The sequence below is a fragment of the Lampetra planeri genome, chromosome 12, assembly GCF_965212315.1.
Source record: "Lampetra planeri chromosome 12, kcLamPlan1.2.h2, whole genome shotgun sequence".
In the NCBI taxonomy this organism is placed as follows: Eukaryota; Metazoa; Chordata; class Hyperoartia; order Petromyzontiformes; family Petromyzontidae; genus Lampetra; species Lampetra planeri.
Genome location: NC_136118.1, coordinates 11998213 through 12022092, shown reverse-complemented (window position 1 = coordinate 12022092; position 23880 = coordinate 11998213). Strand labels below are relative to the sequence as shown.

The 23880-nt window shown below is 45.3% G+C and overlaps 1 protein-coding gene across 2 annotated transcripts in view; it reads right to left on the bottom strand.

Moving 5' to 3' along the window:
* Positions 1–23880, bottom strand: part of ATRN (attractin) — a 298845-nt gene that overhangs the window by 66241 nt on the left and 208724 nt on the right. For both annotated transcript variants that reach the window (XM_078599563.1, XM_078599564.1), the window contains exon 26: positions 13267–13345. In XM_078599563.1, coding sequence (XP_078455689.1) covers positions 13267–13345 — 79 coding nt within the window. The remainder of the gene's footprint in view (positions 1–13266; positions 13346–23880) is intronic.

Genomic DNA, 23880 nt, shown 5'->3' with positions numbered 1-23880 from the left:
CAAAGGAGTGGCGACTCACTTTGAGCGCATGGGGAAACAAGTGAGCCTTTAGACCAGTTGAAAACACAGGCCGAGGAATCAACGTTCGTAAGATCACGAGCGCAGGGAATTCCAGACTTCAGAAGTCGTGACAGAAAACGAGGGACCTCCCACGTAACTGGTGATGAACAGTGGTTAAAGAAGTGAAGGTCAGCACTGGAACGGATAAGCCGAGTAGGGATGTACACGGAGATACAGTCATTAAGGTAAGGACACGTTGACGAATGACTTCGTGTAAAAAACGGCGATCTTTACTTTTTATTTACTTCACGGGCAGAAACTTTGTTGGGAAGGACCCAAGGGGGGGGGGGGGGGTGCGCTGCAAACTACCGCCCTCTCACCGAGCCACTCAGGGGCACAGTCGCTGCGCTCCAGCCTGGTCCGGGAGCTCGTATACACAAAACTGCCAGATGCACATTTAATTAATGCAACGCGCATCATAACTGCAATGCTAAAAACCCGACACCAATCCCCTGGCTCCGTGTTGAATGCCAAGTTTGAAAAAGACAGAGCGCATCAATCTTTCCTTCTCAAAGAAGGTCAGAAAAACGAGGGCCGACTTATTATTTATCGACCGAGTGTTCCATAAGGCAAAGTGAAAGGGGTGGCTCAAGAGGAGGTCCCATATAATGATCACAGTTAAGGGCATTTTTTTCAGGTCGTATTGGCATATGGACAGAGTACTGAGGTGAGGGCCATGTGAGTGGGGAGGAGGATGAGAGAAGAAATGAGAGATTATGAAAAGACGTTCCAAAGAGGGTACCACCAGCATCTGGAGTAGACGATCGCTAAGTTAGGGCCGTTAAAGTGAATAGCTGCGGGGGACCGGAAATGGTGTGAAGATTACATCTCATTACAAAGATTAATACGGGAAGAATGAGAAATGGGACGAAGCAGGCATTGGATAGGAATAGGAAAGACTCCCACGGCCCAGACCAGGCACCGCCTAGGGCTGGCTAAAGATTTGATTCAGCAGCTGCTTCGTTTCATGAGAGCCATCGCATGACAGAAGGTCTAGGTGTCTTTCAGAGCACCAGCCGATTAACCACCCCCCCCCCCTCCTAACCAGACGTGGGGATTTGTGCCATTTCAGAGCGTTGCAGCGTGTGGCAAATCGCAGGGCTCCTCCAGATGGGGGCCGCTTGTGCTGGCTGAAACTTTGATGCTGCTGGTCTTGGCCCCCCCCCCTCCCCTTGGGGCAGCCGCATCTGAGAGGGCCGAACTTAATCATGCTGCAACATTCGTTTAATCCTGCTGCTCGAGCCAACTTTCATTGGTCAGGGTCCTGGCCACCCTTCCACGAGGCAGCCAATTATTGGCATTTCACTCTATTGTTAAAACAATGTTTGACTTCACCAGGTTAGGCTCACTGAGCTATGCGGCTCTTTTTCAGAAGTGACCTGTCCACGAACGATCGCTCAACGAGAAGTGGCTTATCGTGTGGACATTTCTTGCAACCAAACACTCTAAAAGCACGTTTCCCTACTCCCACGCTGGAAGCGGGTTACCCAGAACACACTCCCTCCTGGCGGCAGGTGAAGCATAGGGAGCGGCCGTCGCTCGTTTTAAGAGTGGCCTCAAATATAGATAGGCTGTTTAACACGTGTGAGGCTTTCGCGACCAATATTATTCATAATCAAAGTTTTTGGGTTTAGATCGCGTTATTTATAAATGTGTCGTAACCCTCCACCACCCGACACGGCCAATCAGTAAAAAAGTGTCACGTTGACAAAAGACAAATTAGTTCACTGCTTTAGCCCACCGGTGTACTCAAATTGTAAATGTTGTGGTTTCGCGCTTCAACAGACCGGTGGGCTAAAGCAGTGAACTAATTTGTCTTTTGTCAACGTGACACTTTTTTACTGATTGGCCGTGTCGGGTGGTGGAGGGTTACGACACATTTATAAATAACGCGATCTAAACCCAAAAACGTTGATTATGAATAGATAGGCTGGCCAACACACACCCGGCTGCAAGTGTCACGGCGGCCACCACTGCGAACGCTCTCGGATTAGGAAACCCACCCCCCACAAGTGCTGCCCAACAGGCTCTGTGGAACCAAAGCCAAAAAATGTCTCAAAACTCCAGATGATCGTTACGGGATATCGAGACAGGGCAGTGGGGTATTGCAACGATGCCCTGGAGGAGTGTGTGTGCGTGTTCCGTCATAAACTGGCACAAGGGCGGGGGTGACGTCACTGTCGCTTCGTGGCAAATGGTGGCTGTTGTTGCCGTGTAACTTATCGTTCTGGCTGCCGGGCACCAGATAGTGTGCAAGTCTTCTTGAGAAGTTTGCCGTAATAGGAACAAATAATTTATAGTGAAGCCACACACACACACACACGGTATATGGAACAGTGGCTTTTACAATTCAATCGATGTAACTACGATATCATTCCGTGATGGAAGCAATTGTCAACGGGATCTGTAAGGGCCACAACATTACCATGCAGCGTGTGTTTATTGGGCGAATCACTGTGAAGACCCTGAAGTTTCATGACAGCACGTGAAGCCTGAACCCACTAAATAAACTTGCTGAACACAAACACAGCAACATGCATAAAACATGACGCAACCTGCAAAAACAAACCAGTACGATTCTTCAAGACGCGTGTCTTAAGCTATAATGCATCACGTGCTGCTGGAAAATTCTAAAATATAAGCAATCGGTCAGCATCCGATTCTCTTGAAAATACCTTCCCAATCGTATTTCAGTCACTGTGAATGTTCATTGGAAAAAAAGGAATGCATGAAACGCGAAAGCATCACCAAACAGCGCTTTGAGTATCTTGTAGAAAGGCGCTTAATAAATGTTTTTTTTTTATGACCTGCGAGTAATATTACGTGCATTTACACTCAAAATTAAGGAAAATGCACACAGACCGCTTTCAATTGAACTTCATGTCAATCTTTACGTGGTGAACTAAATTGTATATATACGCATATAAATTAATTGTATTCACCAACAGATGTAGGAAATCGCAAAAGCACGAGAGAGACTGGTAAAGCTCTAGAGAGCAGAGGTCAAGATGCAGAGCCGCCCCTGTGCATCGACGCAGACTCCAGAGGCGAGTCAATCGAAAGCGGTCCCACCAAAATCAGACTTAGTGCATGAATAATTAACTATCCTATATATCCTTCTTGGCCCTTTCTTTTATTATATTATTTTATTATGTTTTATTTTTATTATTTTATTACTTCCCTTCTACGTGACTTTACCGAAAGAGCCAAGAAGATGAATCCCTGCAGTCACGAAAGCTTCAAATCGAAATTTATCTTATATATCTGCCCATTAACACAACTGAAGAGAAAAAATATTGTCAGATACGGCGTGGGAATTAACAGTTGTTCAGTGCAGCCAAGCAACAATCATACGAGTGCATGTCTAAAAATAAGGGCGATTAAAAGTCTAAGTGGGTTCTTGATGTCATGAGCCCATTATGTTATCATTATCCAATGGCTGTACTCTTTGTTATCTGCACGTGGGATATGAGCAAAATGTTCTCTATTTAATTCGGCATTTAATGCAATTAAAAAATCCTCTACCTAAATTAGCAGTTGACAAGAGCATCGTACTTTTCCAGGGAAAAAGGTTTTGCTGGCTGAATTCATGCCTGCATTGCTGCCTGGCGTGCGGCCAAGTGCAATCGTGCAGTGGTAACATCACCCACCGTGCATGACGTCATACCTCGCTCCCTCCCACCCACCGTTAATTTCGTGCAAATATGATGGACATGCTATCACACTATCATACTATGTTAGAAAAGAGTTTTGCTGTCTTTCTGGCTGGCAGACAGGCCGGCCGGAGGGGAACGGGGGAAGGGGGGGGGTACGTAAAAACACATCCAAAGCACGTGGGGGCTGCTCGTGACATATTTAAATGTATGGGATGAATGCACTGTGGGAGAATGGCATTTTCAAAAATGTGATTATCACGTTAGAAAGAGACCCCCAACTGGAGAGCCAGGAGATCACAATTTTCTTGCGATCAAAAGGAAAATTTAGCCGCATTAAGTGGTTGCTTACATTACAATGCACCATTAGTACGCGGCGAGACATCTCCCATGCGCTGCAATCGATACTCATAATCTAGTTCACATAAATTGGCACAACAAATACAACTCTACTCACGTGAGCATGCACACACACACACTCAATGACACATCTTGTAATATTTACGGGTGTATTAAAGGATTTTGATTACTTAGCAATGCAGGGTTGCTTCAGAATGTTCCGTCACTTGAAGTTTCAAAACAAATAGCAACTTTGGCCTCTCAATAAGCAATGCAACTACGAACACTTCCTATTAAACGTTTTCTGCTCATATCGGTGTCATTGCCCAGGTGGCCGCTTAATGATTAATGTAGCGTATTATCTGCACGGGGGGACGAGTTTGCTGAAACACAAACTTTTTTTTTATCCGAAGCAGTGGCCTATGACGCGACCATCCTGCGAGTCTCACTTTTCTTCTCTGCACAGCCGCGTTTGGCAGCAGGGGAGTTTCGCTCTCGGGTTTTTTATCGCTCTCAGAGTTTCAGAGTCGAGAACTAGATCGCTTTTCATTAGTCGGGCGCCGTTATAACTCTCGCAATCCGAACTGCATTCTCCTCCGGCGCCGACTTAACGACGGGCCCGGATATCGAGGCTGTGGGAGCTGAAAGTAACCGAAGCCGACAGGCATGCTAAATGTTAATAAGCTAAACTGATGATTACACAGCAATTGGGGGGGGGGGGGGGGGGAGAGCTGACACTGCTGAAGTGTTGAACTTGCCTAAGCACCTGAAGTCTACCTGCAGTATTTTGGGAAGGAATTAAAATTATTCCGAGAGTTATATTACACGGATTCGCGGAGCAGAACGACCACTATCACCCCATTCTTGCAACAACAAAAAAATGTTTAACTTAAACTAACCCTCAGCACAAAAACCGAGTACGGAGGAAATGTAACCACCGGCCACCATTTAAAGAGGTTAATTCACATCTATCGGTTGGCCCTCAAAACCTAGCGTGGAGAAGGCCGACACTAATGTCTTGGAGAAAAAAAAATTTGCTCTGCGAGTGTTTTAACATTTCAGACCTTTACTTTGCATTCGATATTTAAATCACGACGCTAGTCAATTTCCCGCAAGAAACAAAGGTCGCCATCAAGATCATGTCAAAGTCACGCCGAGCTACGTGGGCTTGCATCATTTCCTCGCTCATCAAAGGCCAACCTCCCCCACCGCAAGTTTCAGCACATTGCAGCTGCAAGGTATTAACAACACGACCTACTCCGAAGACAAAAGCCCCCCCATATAGCCTTAAAGGACTGCTGGGGCAAGTGCTGTTTGCGAGCGCCTATGAAGGCTGGCACGGCACACGAAGGGGTGGGTGGCCAGCACCACGCCCGGCCGCCTTTGTCTCCCCAGTGGTGATGGTTACACACCGCATCAGGTGCTTATTTGAGGCTGAGTTGACCTACGAGAGGCCCAGGACCCATTCAGATAATCGTCACTGGTGTTGGCCGTGAGTGGGAATCAAACTTGGGTCACTGGGTTAGGAAACCACTGGAGCTTTGCACTTTAAATCTAAATTGAAAACGAATTTCTTTAGAACTGCTTTTTGTGTTTAGTTTGTTGTACTTTCCCCACACCTCCGATTAGCACGGTCGTCAACGTACGGCGCGAAAGTTCAACATATCTACATACATAGCGCAGTGCGCTAACCGTTGCACTGCACACTAACTATTGCACACGTGCAGTTATACGTAAAAAAAGTAAGTGGCAGGGTGGTGCATTGTTTACACTCATAGCGCACAGCAAGAGGGGCCTGGGTTTGATGTCTGACTCGCGCATCTTTCTGCGTGGAGCTTTCATGTTCTTCGCCTTGTTCTGCAAGGCCTTACTCCGGTTCCACTGTCTACCTTCCAAAGCAAAACACACAAACAACGTAACCAGTGCTGGCCTCATAACTCCAATGCCAAAATTATCCGCAAAAATGACTCAATTGAGATGACACGTAAAAAAACATCGCCCCTGCAAATGAGCAAATGTGACAGGGCCCTCGTGAAAAAGAGAGTCTTGAGACTAAGCAAGGCTTTTCTTGGTAAACAAGCTTCATAATAACAATGAAAGTCTATCGAATTCAAACAATCGTACTTCTCAGAATGTTTTTCATAAAAATTCTCAACACTAGGCATGCAATGCTTCACCCCCTCCATGATTTGAAGAAAAAGCAATGTATGATTTGATCCACAAAGCAGCAACCCTTTCATGCCCCCGGTGGTGCATACAGAATATATAGTGGTAAGAATTTACAGAATATAAATGGATATAATTTGTGTACGCGTATGAATGGGAAATAATTGGTTCTTATGATATGATGCGTGTGATGAATAGATGTTGATATCCCTTTAATATCCTTACTAAGCACACACACGTGTATAAAAAATGTTAGGTTTATAGAGAATATCCACTCAAGAGAACTAATCTGACCAAAAAACACTGAGATGATAAATGTTCAATCGCTGGTGATTCCCAGTATCTTGTTTACGTTCCAGGGCCTCTGGCTGTCATCTTCTTCCTAGCCTTGTCCCCCCCCCCACTCAAGTGGGCAGTCTTCCCTCCTGATCCTCTATGTGAGCTCATTCCTGTCCGTGGCCATCATCTCACAACATCCACTCACACAGTCCCCTTCATATCCAGATTCAACCACCTCTGTCCAAGGCCCTGGTTCTTGGGCTCCTGGTGCTTCCCACGTTCACCGCCCTCTGTTCCTCCCAACACGTTCGAGCCGAGCCGAGTTGACTCTCTCTCAGCTTGTCCGAGATTGCTACCGCGTTTTGCATTCTCCCTTGACCTGTCTCTTCATTTCCGATCCGATCCAGTTGTGATTCCCATGAGATCCATCTCATCATCCTTATATCCGGAGTGCACAGCACCCACTCCCCTCGCCTGGTGAGTCCAACGTTCAGACCCTTAAGTCAATACTGGTCTTATTATTTTCTTACAAACCCTCTGCTTCGACAAAGTCTGAATCTCCCTGAAACCCATCCCTCCGTTGAATTATCTCAATTTCAGCCTTGCCTTCAGGATCCTTAATTTGATATGTTCGTACAAATGTTTATTTTATTTGTTCATTCTTTTTATGGATATTAACAACTCTCAACTGAACTAATTTTTTTGATCCGTAAGCAAAATTAAATGTTTTTGTGTTCGAGAAAATTACTAGAAATGCAGATGTGTAATATTTAGTGGTAAGTGCATTGAAAATATTGTAATAAGCACATGATTGCATGCACTTATTCCCGTTAATATTCTGTTATGGTAAATAACTTCTCAATTTACATCGCATTTCACGAAAAATTCTTACATGACATCCGTGATGTTCACCGCTTGAACAGCTGCAACTTTTATGTTTTCTCAAAAAAGACTCAGCTGTAATATTAACTTTTGAAATGGAAAACGATGTACATATGTGGCAAAAGCTACCGGCTCGGTATCGCACCGTCTAATCTGCGGTTTAGACGAGCTTACTTCACGTGTGAAGCCCTATTCTAACCCATGGCATCAGAGCAAAGTTTCAGTCTGTATCAAAGCCCAGGGTTTGTGTTGGTTATCATAACCCCCGTATCAGTCAGGACGTCCGCATGAGTGAATTCAGAACCCAAATGGGAGCACGTCGACCCGGGTCGTCACGCAACACGTCACATTTCCCCCCCCCACATATTAAAGCGTTGTCAGACTTGATAGATGGAATGCAATGCAGAGAAGATAGGCCGAGGATTGTGCAGAATTCTTGAAAATTCACTCGATGTGAATAAAGGCTTTCCTTGTCGTCAGCAGAGGAGGACATTGCGATGTTTTAATTGCAACTTAAAAATAAAATTACCCAAAAAAACATTACTGGGGTCCTCACCACCCATTTCGGGAGGAACTCGATTAACATATTATGCCAAATATTAAATAAATTAAAAATTAACAGTAATTTTTTTATCAATCCACTGTTGAATGAAGGCCCTTCCCATGCCCTTTCAGCCATGAGGGTTGTTTGACCATATTTCACCAGGTTGGTGAGTGTGGCTTGATAAAGGGGTGGAAAACCCAGGACCAGTCGAGATACCACATGCCACTGTGGCCAGATGCCGGCCTCATATTGCAGTGCCCGTGACACCTTCAGAGAAACACCGCACCAGGTGAACGGTGGCAGAACCAATGAATGGTTGATACCATCACTACACGTGACACCATCCTTTACGGGAACAAAACCGAACCGTAATCCATCAACGGGACAGTTTGTCCGTGATAAGCTGGAGCATTGGCAGTTGTTGAAAACTGTCCTGTGGTAATGGGCTCTTAACCGCTGGCTCGGTAACTCAGAGGTGACAATGCTGAGAGGTGGCACCCACTGAGATTCTGGTTTAGAACGTGGACAGGCCATTCTAAACCAGGTTCTCAAGTCCGGTGAGTCGACAGTCGCAACTGACGTACGTCTCTGAGCAGTGCACAAAACCCCAACTGAATTACATTTATAGGCTCGCATTTAATGTGACTACATTTCAGTTTTATATTTTTATTATTTTATTGTTTCCCTTCTACGTGACTTTACCGAAAGAACCAAGAATATGAATCCCTGCAGTCACGAAAGCTTTAAATCAAAATGAAAATTTCATTGGGACTGAGTGCAACAAGATCAATTGAAGGGATCTCAAAAGTAGTTTTGTAATGTCTTCTTCTACAGACCAGTGTCTAACACAAGTGGGGGCAGGGGGGTTATACTCTGCAGTACTTCTGAAATGATTTTTCATCTCCTGACATGATGCCCGACAGCACAAAGAGAATAGAAGAGGGAGGGCATTTTTTTTTTACAAAAGTTAGAACTGGAAAGAAAATATATGAACACTAAATGAAAGCACTGTCATGCATCCTTGCCATAGACAAAAAAGCCATAACTTGGAACCACGAAACGATGTGGTTCAGCATAACAAAACTTACTTATTGCGAGCAGTCTAGACTGTACCCTTTGGGTTCGTAGAGAAGTGAACCATTTCTGAAAAGTCTAACACGGACAAATACACAGGGTTGTTGCATGGTGGGTATTTCCCCAGAGTTAGAGAGACGATGATTGCGAAATTACCAGTCAATGTTACTCGTGCAACGCTGGCTTCGCTCGGTAGTGATGCACGGACTGGCATCCGAGGGTGTCAACAGTTTTTTTTTTTATATCTATATCTCAAAAGCTCTCAAACTATATAAGATGAACACAAAAAGCCACAGTCTGTTTCGAGCCTGAGCCTCGACACGTGGCGAGTGATTTACTTTAGCGAAGGAGAGTGCGAGGAACAACAAATAATGTGGGCTGGAGGGGTTTGTAGTGTTCGCCTTCACGCACGTTCAATAATACATACTATTCATGAGCGTGTTATCTCTCCCACTGCATCTTGCAGAACTGACTTATATGTGTGCACCGATGCGTATACACGGAGCGTATCCCTGGTGGTGTGTGCACGTCTGATGGTGAGAACGCCTATTTAAGAAGTGTAAACACGTCCATGTGGTAACCAGAGGCCCCCGGCTTGAATTATTTGAGCAAATACAAATGTGCGGCGTGAGTCGATGCACAATCTCCACTCTCTAGATGATAGCCAAAAATATGTAACACAACTCCTTGCTTGCTGGTTTAGTGACTGACTGCACTTGGGCAGATAACATTGATCTGGTTCACAATTTGAACAAGGAAACAACATGGGAAACCTTCTGAGCATTGAAAATGCTGAAACAAAATAAACCCATCGGCCAGTTACATCGAAGCCTACAATCAAAAGCAATTGTACTCAAATTTAAATGCAAATTCAAAACGCCACAGCATAGCAAACTGGAGGGAGGTGTGTGTGCTCAGGAAATGGGGAGTCCATTGCAGTGGCCCAGACTACAAAGCAGAGTTCTGCACGCAGCGGACTGTCCCCAGAAGCACGTGGCGCGCCACTCGGCAGGAAACAAACCAAACAGGGGAATGGGGATTGTGGGACCGGTGATGTCACACCGGACTGTTGCGACGGGCCGTCGGATGCGATTGGTCGCCCCGAGGTGACTACGCGAAGACCTCAGAACCCCCCCCCCCCACCGGTGACGCGTCGCGAGCGACTGAGTGACGCGATGGGACAGATGTCGCAACTCGTGCAACGCTGGCTTCGCTTCCAACCGTGCTCTCGCCCGCAGGCCGTGCTCGTGAAGCGAGCAAGGCGCACTTGTGGGCCTTCAACAGTTTTCATTAACATATTCTTTGCGTCTTTCGGTAAAGCCACGTAGACAGAAAAATAACAAAATTATCACGACGTTTCGATCGCAACACAAGCAATCATCGTCAGGTGACATAAAAATAGCGAGAGAGCTGCCGAGGAAGGAAAATAAAAAGTTCTCCTGCGTCGGTAGCTCTCTCGCGATATGAATTCCTGCAGTTACTAAGGCTTTAAGTCAGTTTTCATTAACGTTCACGTGAGCAGCGAATATTGGTTGGGTATTTAAAGGTTGCATTTTTAGACATTTTGATTATTGTTTTTTTCTTTATAGATCCGCCCCCCCTTCCTCCCAAGATGAATTATGCTTGCTTCATGAATTTGCTTGCTGTATGGAGTAAATCTAAACTTTTATCTGAACTGTACATCCTTAAACTGCTTAGCTATCCCCCCCCCCTACCCACCCCGTTCCCCCTCTGGAACTCCCTACCCAGGCTGCTCCCCTCTCTCCGATTTAAAAAAAAAACTCTCCTCCAGGCCTTCCTCTCTTCCACCCCCAAATCTTCGGGGAAGCCTCCTTAACTTCTGCTTTTCTCCCTTTTGCCTGGCTCGGGTCTCCTCCATTCCCTCCAGTTTTTTCTTCTTTGTAAATCTGCCCTCTTGAGACGCTTCCTACGATGCGAGTGCATTGTAAATGTAAGCTGTTGCACTTTGTTTTTCTTGGGCCCCTCTTAAGTTTTTGGGGCCTTGGACAAATGTCCAGTTAGGACACCGCCCCCCCCCTCTCCGCCACCTCAACACGGCCCTACTGCAGGTATGCTCATCCCAGTTGGTTGCCATGAAGTGAGTGGAGGAAATTCTGCATTCCTATGACCAGCCCATAGGACGAACCACTGTTGACTGTCCACAAAGTGGCACATGACTCGGTCGGTTTAACTAGCTGGACACGTTTGAGGGCCACGTGACTCGCCGACGCTTACGGGATGGCTATTTGTGGCCGCACGCTCGCACATCCCAGGCCAACACAGCACGTGCGGGCGCGAGCGCTCCGTGTCTGGTCTGGGAGGAGGCCACCTCAAGTCTTGGACACAGAAGCTGCGTTAACCCCAAGCACCCCCACCCCCACCCGACCTTGCCCTGTAACAAGTAGCATGTCATCCGACTCGAACGCAACGAAAGAAACTAAAATACTGCTACGCTATGTTGCACAGGATGAGTTATTTTTTTTCTTGAGCCATGACAATTGATTAATATATATCATTCACTTTTGTTAAGCAGCCTCGGGTCAATTAAGCTAAAAGGAAAGAGAAACTCAATATCCAGTCTTAATCATACAAATAGCTAAAAAATAATTATTTTCAGTTATAATTAGAAATGAGTTAGCGTAGGGATACACTTTTTAATGAGATAGGCATGTAGAGGATTAGCAATGACTCATTGAATCTACAACTTTGGATAAAAATTTGCCCATAAGAATGTAAAAATGGCATGGTTCCTCGACCGTACAGATGGCAGGTGAGAATGTGCGAAGGATCACACAATGATGCTGGATTATTTACCGCATCTTGTTTCAAACGGAGCAAAGACGATACTAAATTACTGATACTTTTGCACTCAAACTCCGACGGATAACATGCTGTAATATTGCAAAAAGAACACGCACAATTATTAACGTGGTCAATTTTAAGGCCCACTTAGTGAGGCTGGATGATGGAGGTCGGCGATGATGAGACAGAATGGGGAGATGAGCATAGAGTGCGAGATCTCTCACATCGCCGTGAACAGACTGTTGGGGCAATCATTTTTAGCGTGCATCTTTTAAGGCCGGCACGGAACACAGGGGGGTGGTCATAAGGACCACACCTGGCTGCCTTTGTCTCCCCCAATTCTGATGTTTACACATGGCAGCAGGTACTCATTTAAGGCCGAATCGACCTAGGGAAGGCCCAGGACTGGTTCAGTTATTCATCACCGATATTGGCTACGAGGAAGAATGGAACTCAGGTTGCCGGGTTTGGAGCACATGATGCTAACCACTACGCTATCGCGCCCCACAATAGCCTGTGTAGATTTAGACTTAAAACTTTCGTGACTGCAGGAATTCATATTCTTGGTTCTTTCGGTAAAGTCACGTAGATAGAAAATAAAAATAAATTAAAAATAAAAGCAAAAAACCCATGACGTTTCGATCGCAGCACAAGCGGTCTTCATCAGGCGGAGAGAAAAGAGGGCAAAAGCCTCCAAATGCAACTGTAGAGTACATAGGGGATCTTTGACAAGGAAACACAAGCAGACAGAAAGACCAAGATCCCCTTTATAGCCTTTACAGACTTTTGGGGCATGTGCTGTTAGCGAGCTACTATGAAGGCCGGCACAGCACACGAGGGGGTAGGCGGTCAGCACCACGCCCGACCGCCTTTGTCTCCCAAGTGGCACATCACACTAGCTACTCATTTGGGGCCGAGTCAACCTAGGGAAAGGGTCCAGGACCGGTTCAAATATTCGCCACTGTTATTAGTCGTAAGCGGGAATCGGACTCGGGTCACCAGGTTCATAGTGCAATGCGCTAACCACTGCGCCACCACTCCACACACACACACGCACATACACACATATATATAGACAGACAGACCGGTGCTTGCAAACACAGAATACAATTAGATGCGGAATCACTGTTGGTCTTGCATGGACAGCACTGCGTGCAGTGCTGGGTGAAGTGCAAGTATTGCTTTTGGCCACAGTGCCGACAGCACGAAGACAGCCACTAACCTCTCTACGCCTCGTGGCCCAGCAGCTCTGCACGGAGACAGCCACTCACCTCTCTACGCCTCCTGGCCCAGCAGCTCTGCACGAAGACAGCCACTCACCTCTCTACGCCTCGTGGCCCAGCAGCTCTGCACGGATACAGTCACTCACCTCTCTACGCCTCCTGGCCCAGCAGCTCTGCACGGATACAGTCACTCACCTCTCTACGCCTCCTGGCCCAGCAGCTCTGCACGGATACAGTCACTCACCTCTCTACGCCTCGTGGCCCAGCAGCTCTGCTTGATTTTCCAAACGACGGCCGCCACCAACAGGAGAGAAAGGAAACAACTGCAAAGCAAAAGCGAGCGGAGGTGGGGGGGAGGCGGTGGGTTTGAAAAAGCAGGGATCATCGGGGAAGGTTCAGGGGAAAGAGACAGAATAACCATTGTTATTTAGGGTCACTCACGTGTGATTTATACAGTTTATCACGTGCAGTGCAATTCAATTTGGATTTATTTAGCAACTAAATACAGACGCATCTCAAGACACTCGACAAACAGAGTGTGACACGACAGTAATCTACACCGTGTCACAGTGCACGTGTCAGCACAGATGTTCTTCAATTTCCACATATGGGGGGGTTGTGAATCATTCCACCCTTACAAAGGATAATAACACATTTTAACAGGACACAGATTTATAAAGCATTAATTATAAAGGTCACGAGGCCATCAGAAACTACATTTTAAAAAATACTACATTGTACACTTCCTGGAGTTGTATGTCACCTTGTTGTGCGTGTGGTATTCCTGCACTGGCCAAAAAGCTTTCACATTCCTGATAGTAATATCATTTCACAATGCTGTGGAATTCTACGCATCTTCCTTATTGTTACATCTTTTTACCAATCACAGTTTCAGATTTCAGTTTCAGTTTATTTGGTATAGCCCTGTGAGCCATTCGGCTCTTAAATCGGGTGCAACCGCAACAAATAAAAAACATGAACAAGAAACATCTTAAAGTGATTACGCGCAACAGAAAAATCCATGAAAAAACAGCAAAGTCTCCCAGAAAAAGCACCGTGTATGTGCTCGTGTAGACATCCAGGAGAAGAGTCCAGTCCATTGTGGTAGAAGCCCTACGGCAGCCAAGCCTGAGGGCCTATCAACTCTACCTAAAATGACCTATGTTAGTGGAACCTCAAATCTGTGAAATGCGTTCGTGTAAAATAAACATGGGTACGAATGAGCTCGGAAGCCTTGTCTCAAAACTTTACGACCAAAAGAAAAAAAATGCAAATTCAACTTTTTTTTATTCGTTCCTAAGATTCCAACCATGCCCAAATGAGTGCCAATCATATTAAACCCAACACAAGGTACTTTGGAAATGCTCTGTGTGCAATCCACAAAAATAAACACTGTAAAGACATTTATTTGAGGCAGAGCTTCTACACCCTACGCCAGCTATAACCAAGTATGATGAAACCATCCATTGCTCGACGTGGTCAAACACCTCTTTCTCCAAGAAACTGTGGATTCCACGGCACTTACCGCCAACCGTGAAGCACAGAACATCACATCCTCGTTCAAGTTCCCACTGCTCATGTCCTCTTGACAAACGCGCGCGCGCGTGTACGTGTGTGTGTGTATATTTTCTAACAAAAAGTATTGACGACAAATAAACAATGTTCTACAAGCACCTGCTGACACTGAATTTGATGTATTTGTTCAAGTGTTTTACCACAGTGCCAAAGATCACCTGGGTGGATTGCAATAAGCAGCCTTATATATCTATAATAAAGGCAGAAAAAAGCACTAATTTATATACGATCAATCACGTAAAGGTGCTGTACTTCAAAGCTACAAAGGTGACAATGGCTCTGAGTTGTGTCAAGGTGGATAGAGCTTGTTTGGCTATTTGAACACGCTCAAGATACATAACAATTGCTTCTGCTCATGTGGAAATATGGCTTTAATTTTTAAATGCTCATGGCAAAGCAAAGCATACTCTGTGTGTTGTCCCAACACTCATTTAACAAGGGACTCAAGCATAAAAAAAACTGTTGTGTGCACAGAAACTTTCAACGTTTCTCGGCTGAAACAATTGCCTTTCCCTAATCCCAGAAGCCATCGCTAATTGGCACCAGAACATACATTGTATGCTTGATGCCTGTCTGTACGAACAGAGTTCCCCTGAGCACCTTCCAGATCTGATCCCAGGGTACTAATTAAACTTGCCCTGCACATGGCCAGGTCTGTACAGTAAGTATGCTACAGAATCAAGCCATTCATCTGTGGCGGGCCTGTGTACATGGAGCAGAAGGATACGTGTGTGTGTATGTGTGTATGTGTGTGCATGTGAGCATGTGGCGGTTAGCACGCTGCGCTACGAACCCGGCGACCCGAGTTTGATACCCGCTCACATCCACCAACACCAGTGATATGTGGGCATCCCCTAGGTCGACTCAGCCTCAAATGAGTACATAATGCAGGGTGTAAATATGGCAATGAGGGAGACAAAGGCAGCAGAGCATAGCGCTGGCCACCCTCCCCTGTGCGCCATGGCGGCCTTCACAGGTGTTCACTACCAGTACTTGCCCCAATGGTCTGTTAAGGCTATACAGGTGACCTTTGTCTTTATCCACTCACCGTGCAAACCAACGCGCCTGCACACGCGCCTGCACAAAGGCACACGCTTGCGCGCTCCATTAAAGAAACATTAATTCTTCCTCCCCTCACCAATTTCAATCCAAACTTATAATCAGACATAAGCCGAGGTCAACATGCAGAATTTTTATGTTTTTTTTTGCTCGGGCGGCAGCCTGCGATACGACGTGCCTGTTAAAATCGAATGCGAAATGTATTTTCACGGACAAACTGTGCCTCATCCCCGTCACGTCACAGAAACACTCCGCGTGGACACTCGCGTGTGCATATTCACGTACACACACACACACAAGGCATGTACAAACTCAGAATCTCATTAAGAATATGAAGCACAGACGCATTCACTTATAATGCACTTAGTGCAGACTACAAAACACAGGACCTGGCATCACGCAGCTTAACTGTGGATCCAATTTTCTCTCATTTTCTGCAAACATCACGAAGTGCAGAGACCCCTACTGAGTCTTTATATATTTATTTACTCACTTATTTTCTGCTAAAACTCCAAAATCCATTTATCGCAAGAAACATTACCCAATATTGCTTGAAAACATACATCCAAAACCCGAGCTATTAATCACCGTGCATTGCCAACGTAGGACAACCCCATGCATAATGCAACAGGTTTAACTAGATTCCAGACAGTAATTCATGGAGATAGCAAAAGGTAAAACATGAGAAAGCTCCATACATTATCAAGCAACTCGCAAAGACGCCTCCATTAATATCACCGTCTGTAGGAGGGCTGATAAGGAACCGCTGTAGGTTGGGAGCATGGCGTGCGTAAGGCCACTCGCAAAAAAACCTGGATACTGCCACAAAAAAATCACCCTCGGTGTGTGGCTCACAGCAAAAAAATGACAACTGGCCAATAACATTTCCCATTATTTCGCTCTCCCCAATGCTTCCCACCTATTTCACAAGCGGTGGCATGCGTGTACACACACACCTCCGCGGCCGGCATAGCAGAATGATAAAAAGAACATGACCGTCCAAATATAAATCGGAGATAAAGCCACGTGGGCATCAATAATTAAATAGCCTTGATTTAGAAGTTGTACGTACGTATGCCAAGCTTCTTTCGCACCGTACGTAGCCCACCATGTTAATCGGAGGTGCGGGTGGAGAACAATAAACTAAACAGAAAAAGCAGCTCTAAAGAAAGTAGTTTTCAATTTAGATTTAGAAGTGCATAGCTCCAGTGGCTTCCTACTATCGGAAGGAAGAGCGTTCCAGACGGCCGTAGGGCATCTGAAAGCACGCGATGTGAGGATGACCAGAGTTTGCGTGATTGTTTATGCTCCTTGACATGCTCAAGTTTGTGTAAATGAAATCCTGCGCTGTGTGTTGTATATGTAAGAGCGTTCCATACCTTTTCACTAACCATCCACCCTATAAGGACTGTGGTATGTTTAGATAATGCAGAATTTTGACATGTCAGGTCATCAAATGCGATTATATTTGAGCGGGACATGGACTGTTTGCATCTTGGATGAATCACTGTGGAAAAGCGAAATGAATTAAACGGAGAGGACTATTGTTCCACCAATTATTTCAAAACGACAGGCTTGAGAATAATATCCTATCCATGGGCATTAGGCCATTATTCAATTATTGTAACCACAATTTGGGTACAATTTTGCAAAGAAGACCAAGGTCAAATAAACCATTTCCTTCGTTCCTGCATCAGCAGTCAATAGCTATGAAATTCACAATCAACTTTAATGTAGCAGTTTTGGTAAAAACTTTCAAGATCGGCTTATATAAAAAAAATGTTAAGTACATTGTGAATTTAAAAATACCGTTAATGTTCACCTATTTGGTAAATTTGCCACAAATGGGGTTTGAGAAAAAAACATGGGAAAACTCCTAGAATCCACATTTTTTTCACAGAAATATTAGAATAGCGAGTCACAATCACCGCTCCTCCTATAAAGCCGGATTTTTATTCACGGCTTAAGAGAAATGTGTGACTTAAAACTCCTGAAGTCCGCGATTTTCCGTGGCCGGTTGTTGGGAGTGTTTTTTGCTTTGTGCCACAGATTACAATGTTTTGGAGGGGAGCAGGGGGTACTACTCCATCATTGATACGCAGTCCTGTATTTAACAGGGAGCCCAGTGCAGCTCATCGCGTATCAAACTCGTGATCGGATAATATTTCCGTTTCCTAACTATCAAGACGAGCTGCAGAATTTAACACCGACTGGAGTGACCCCAACTATTTAGCCCTAACATGTAATAATTATTGTGCAGCGTTCTGAGATGCAATTGGCGTGAATGACGCAATGCAAATTAAATTCTTGCTTTCAATATTAACCCAGAAAAAAAAAACTCCATGCAGAATGGGGGGAAAACATACAAACTCTGACACAAAGGCACCCGAGTCAGGAATCAAACCCATGTCCTTCTGGCTGTGAAGCGCAAGCGTTATACCCGACCGCGCCACCTTGTCGATCCAACTCTTGTGTATATTCTTGGTTCTTTCGGTAAAGTCACGTAGCAGGGAAACAATAAAATAATACAAATATAAAACAATAAAATTCTCACGACATTTCGAAAGAACCAAGAATGTGAATCCCTGCAGTCACGAAAGCTTTAAATCAAAATTCTACTCTTGTGTGTTATCCTTGTGTATTTTGTCCTGGCAACCAGGTAACACACAGGGCACTGTTAAATATAAAGCGATGTTTTTCATAATGAAGAGTGCATGGCATATAAACGGAGTGGTAGCTCCTGCAATCTCTCATTTACTTGATACAGCTGTCGTGGCTGTGACGGTTCCACCTGAAGATGAAAGCTTGTGTTGCCTGCGAAACGTCGTGATTTTTATTTTATTTTACTTTTATTAATTTTAATGTTTTACCTACGTGACTTTACCGAAAAAACCTAAGAATATTGCTCCGATTGCTAATTCAGACTGCAGAGTGACTTCGAGTCCACTGCACTGAAATTCACCGAGTGTTCAATCACCCATCTGCCATCAGCAGAATGAGTCAACAATTCAGAGATACCATCTCTCTGAGTTGCAGTCACTCCTGGTTGAATTAATCTGGAATTGTAATTGCGTAACACTGCAATCACTCCTAGACGTAATTGCTCCTAGTTATACTCACTCAGAGTTTCAATTGTTTAGAGTTGCAACGGGTTCGCAGTTTCAATCTTTCGTTGTTGAAATCTTCAAAACACACCATTGTTCAGAGTTGCAAAGCATCTTCTTGCCGCAATCATTCAGAGCAGTAATTGCTTAGGCGCAATCGTTCCTAGTTGTAATCGTTCAGCATTGTAATTGTGCCTATTTGCACTCTTTCTAAGTTGTAATTGTTTAGACCCCAAAATCATTCAGAGTTGATATTGCTCTCATTTGCAATATTTCAGTTATTATTGTTCAGTGGCAATCTCTCTCTGTAAAATCATTATAAACTCCAATTGCGCAAAGGCTGACGTTGTTTAGATTGTCAATATATGCATTTTTTTATTGAGATCTTCGAAAGCTGAAAATGGACCTGGTTAAATGAGTAAAGAGCTGTGAACCAAGGGTACAGACACCACTGTTTGGCAAGAACAGTAATTCGGTAGAAAATTTTTGATGCTAGAAAGTAAAAACGCTGTGCTGAAGAGGTCATCGTAACCAGATATTAAAATGCACGACCGCACATGCCGTGCGTAATAACCACGGGGAGCAAAAAAACACAAAAAGACTAAGCGGGAAGAAAAGAAGAAGACACGTTTCAGTTTGTTGCGCACAATTTTTTTACAAATCTCAGCATTTCATAACCGTGAGCGCAAACTCGCGGGAAACGCTTCTTGTTTAAAATTAGTGAAAAATATTTGTCTTTAAGTTTCACCGGTTCACCCGTGGACAAGCGTAATTCGATAGTTTAATGGAAAGACACGTTCTGCATTTCCACCTTCGGATGGGGAGTTTCGGTTCACCCTCGGGTCAGCTGTCTGCAAAACTAAACAGGAGGTCTTTTCGCGGCACAGTGAGAGAGCGGCACACGACGGCAGACAGCTAATGTCCGCGACCCGCCAATTTAATTTCCTGCTGCGGGCGCCAACACGACGCCACCGGCGTGCACGTCCGGTCGCAGCGGCCGTCTGCGCTGTAGTTTTCTGATCCATTAGCCTGGCTTCTGCCACGTGCATCGTCTCGGGCCACATGTGAGAGGCTGCAAGGTAAGAGGCCTTTACTGCCGCGCCATGCATCGGACACGGACAGGATGCTTCTGGGCTGCACAAGCTGACCGCTTGTCAGTGGCTCTCTTCCATCCAGTGTGGGGCTGCTAACATCTGACTGGCCATGAAGCACGTGAGCCATGGTGGTTGGTCGGTACCACCTGGGGTGGCGAATGCTATTTTTTTTATTTTTCCGGGTAACGCCCACTGAGCTGTATAGCTCTTTTTAAGAAGCGAGCTGGCCACACAAATGATCGCTCAAAAAAGTGGCTCATGATGCGGAAATCTATTGCAGCAAAATACTCTAAAACGCACGTTGGTTCTAAATGTGGAGGGAAAAACCGGGGGACCCGGAGAAGATCTAGGCGCCCACGGGGAGAGCATGCAAATTACATAAATACAGCAGCAGGCGTTAGGGTCGGGAAGGAACCCACGACCTCCTGTATGCCTGGTGAGGTAGTTAACATTTCTCCACCGCTGCCAGTGCCCACCATGAGCAGAACGCTCTGCAGTAGATACCCTCCGTTTCATAGGAACACTTCGTATTTATTTTTGTTGTTCCTTAGGTGTTTCACGTCACATTTTCCTCCCTCCAAAACAATATTTTCTTTCCAACACTATTCCGCGCTTCCAATTAGCACGGTTGGCTACGTACGGTGTGAAAGAAGTTCAACGTACTTCTACGTCATACCGTATATGTATGCACGTGTTTCTCACAAAAAGCTCCCACGGTGAAACTTGCTGTCATATATATACACACGTGTGATCCAGAGATCACATTCTTCAACAATATGATGGTTAGCATTTTCCACCCCGGGTGGTTCCAATAAGCCATTTTCAAGCCAATGGCATAAGGGGCCAATGGTGCGCATCCCATATGGATAGCATGCTGGGAAGGGGAAAGGAGATCTGGAGGGGAAGAAAAAAACAAACACTTGCCGACCAGCTGCGAGGTACAAGAGCAGTGGCCTTGTTTCTTTAATTTCCCTTTATTTATATCTGAGAATGAGTGCAAGGAGATTATGTACATAGTTTATTCAGTGGAGCAACCTGGTCAGCAATGTGAGCAACAGTTACCATATATTTTCTCAATTAATTAGCACGTTCCATTTTGGGATATGGCCTTTTAACTAGTACACCAATTCCATTGTTACGTATGTATGTTGAACGTCTTTCGTACCGTACGGAGCTAACCATGCATCTTCAATGTTAACTTTACATCAGAAAGAATGATTTAATAATCTCCCACACCATAATCTGGGATGGCTTTAGGCTCAGGCTGTTGACCCTAAGAAAACCGGCTGAATTGCAAATCACCCACATACCTTAACAGTACTTGGTCAGCCAAAAGTGCATTCCAAAATACATCTCTCCAACGGTTGATTTCAGGCCATTTATATGATGTATTGCTACCAATGATGTGTGTATTTGATAAACAAAATTGTAAATAACACCGTAGCGCAGGACTCAGCAACTCGGCCCATGAATTGTGTGATAATGAGCATCTTGGAATGGAATTGAGGTGGCCTATATTCCATTCCATTGCTCATTCTAAGTGCAGGTACACAAAGACAAAGGTCCCCCATTGTCGCCTTAACAGACTGTTGGGACAAGTACTGTAAGCGAGCACCTATGAAGGCCAGCAGGATACACGAGGAATTGGATGGCCAACACCATGCCCGGCCACCTTTGTCTCCCCAGCAACGATGTTTACACACTGCGCCAGGTGCTAATTTGAGGCTAAGTCAACATAGGGGAGGGCCCAGGACCGGTTCAGATAACCGCCACTGGTGTTGGTCGTGAGCGAGAATTTAACTCGGGTTCGTAGTGCAGAGCGCTCGCCGCTGCACCGCCGCATGTGAACAAATGCACCACCACGTGGTGGGGAGGCCGTGATTCTGAGTGACGTCAGCCCCCGTCCCCTCTCCGCCCCCCCCCACTCTCACTAGGTATCCCGGACAGGATGACGCACGGCTTGTTTCTGACAACTATCGATGCGACAAATTTTTTCCAACCACATCCGTAACTCACCCTGGCAGGCCTGCATCAGAAGCAGACGTTAAGATGATAGATGGACGCAATACATTCAAAGCTCTGCCAATTCAAGAGGACAGGACCACACAGCAGATTGCACGACGGGCCTGAAGAGATGCCACCAAGTGGCCTTCTTTGCACGAGAAGGTAAATGTGTGATATTTATCAAGATATTTAAGTACCCACTAAATAAATAAGGCACTCTTTGAGAGAAATTTGAAAATTTTTATATGAACTGCATTTTTTAAAGAAGTGCTCTATTTATTGATGTACAAATCAACATGATTTCCCCCCCATGTTTTCATAATTTGCAATGGCTGTTATTCATCATTTCCCTATTTTCCACTGATGAGCACCCCCCCCATCGCCCCATACCATTCATTACCCAGTGTTGCACGCGGTGCAAAAAGAGGGCAGCGGATGGGGGGGGGGACCACACATTAATTTACAGAAAAATAAAAACAACTCTCTTCAACAACCACGAGCCGCCCAACTTTGCACGCCAGGTTAATTGCGAGGGAAGCAACGCCGCGGGCATTCTCGCTATACTCCGCCGAACGTCAGCTTCCGCTGCTGGCGCTAACGGCAAAAACGGGTCACTCGCGGAGAGGGAGTTCGCAGCAATTTTGAATATTTTGCAGCATTCAGGCCCCCAAGGCGAGTTGCTTTCATAATCCGATACCGTCAGTGAAGTGTCAAGGGTGCCTTATTGTGCGATTCATGGGGCTCATTGGACAAACTCCGGTGCGGCTGAATATTTCACCGCCGCTGCGTCGCCCGGACGTCCCCATTAAACGCCTCTTGCATGCAATGAGCGTGATTGCCGGTGACATAGGCTGTGACTTTTACCCAAGGACCCCGCTCCCTCCCTCCCCCTCCCGCCCTCCCGCCACACTTTGAAATATTTACACCAAATACGTCGTTTGGGAACCGAATTAATATTGCAAAAGCAGAGGGGCGTGAAAAGGCGACACATGACAGCGTTATGAACAGGTTGCTTATTTGGCCGACGTCACTCACTCTGCATCTGCTTCCTTTTAGCTGTCTGTGAAAAGATTAGAAACAAACCAATAAGCCGGCAGAAAGAAAAAAAAAACCCGGTAAGCTGCTGGAGGCACCGAACGCCGTTGACAAATTAACCGTCCGTAAATGGATGATGTCTATCTGCCAGGGATGGTATGGGATTTAATTGGAACCTAAGTAGGTCGGGATGCACGTGGCATTCTTAAGGAGGGCCTCCTGTTTTTGTTGTTGTTGTTAAGAGTGATCGCTGTGGGAATGCATGTGGCTCCACACTTGATTGACCTGCCACATTTCAGAGAGCAGAGACAAGGTCACCGCTGTCACCTGCTGCACACGCGAGAGATTATCACGACGACCGAAAAGCTGCTACCTGCAACATTCGTCAGGTAATGCTCTCCCAGCTGTGATATTTAAACTCTAATGGCAAAAAAGTGTACAAATTAAGACCACTGGCGTATTGCAATGAAGGCTGCCAAAATATGAACCCAATTTTCTAAAAGTTATGAGGCTGTCCGTGCCACATTTCAAACAGAGTATTGAACGTGTATTAGAACAATGATGTGATTTATATTCGTGATATTGAATCATGAGCCCTGGGTTAGATGATTAAGTGGGTCATGACATCACGAGGAACGTACGTTTAACTTGTAAAACGCATCACAGTAATACACTGCTAATGCACGTTTCAGCTGACCGCCCACAATTACTGAAAGCCCTCGCAATGTAGATTTCATTTTGATGAGAGACCACTGTTCATATTAGATAAGCGGCCAATATGTCTCGATCTGTATGTCCGCACAGAAAACAAAAGTATTTTTTTTCTAGACAACCCATCAGCCCCACGGCCTTCTGGGAGTGCAGAAAAAAATCACGAGTTATTCGTTTTAAATCACTATTTAAGCCTTTATTATTTTGAAAGTACCATTTGTTCCTTTTATGCCAAAGTAAATCATCAAATATGCCATTATAATCAAGATGAAACAT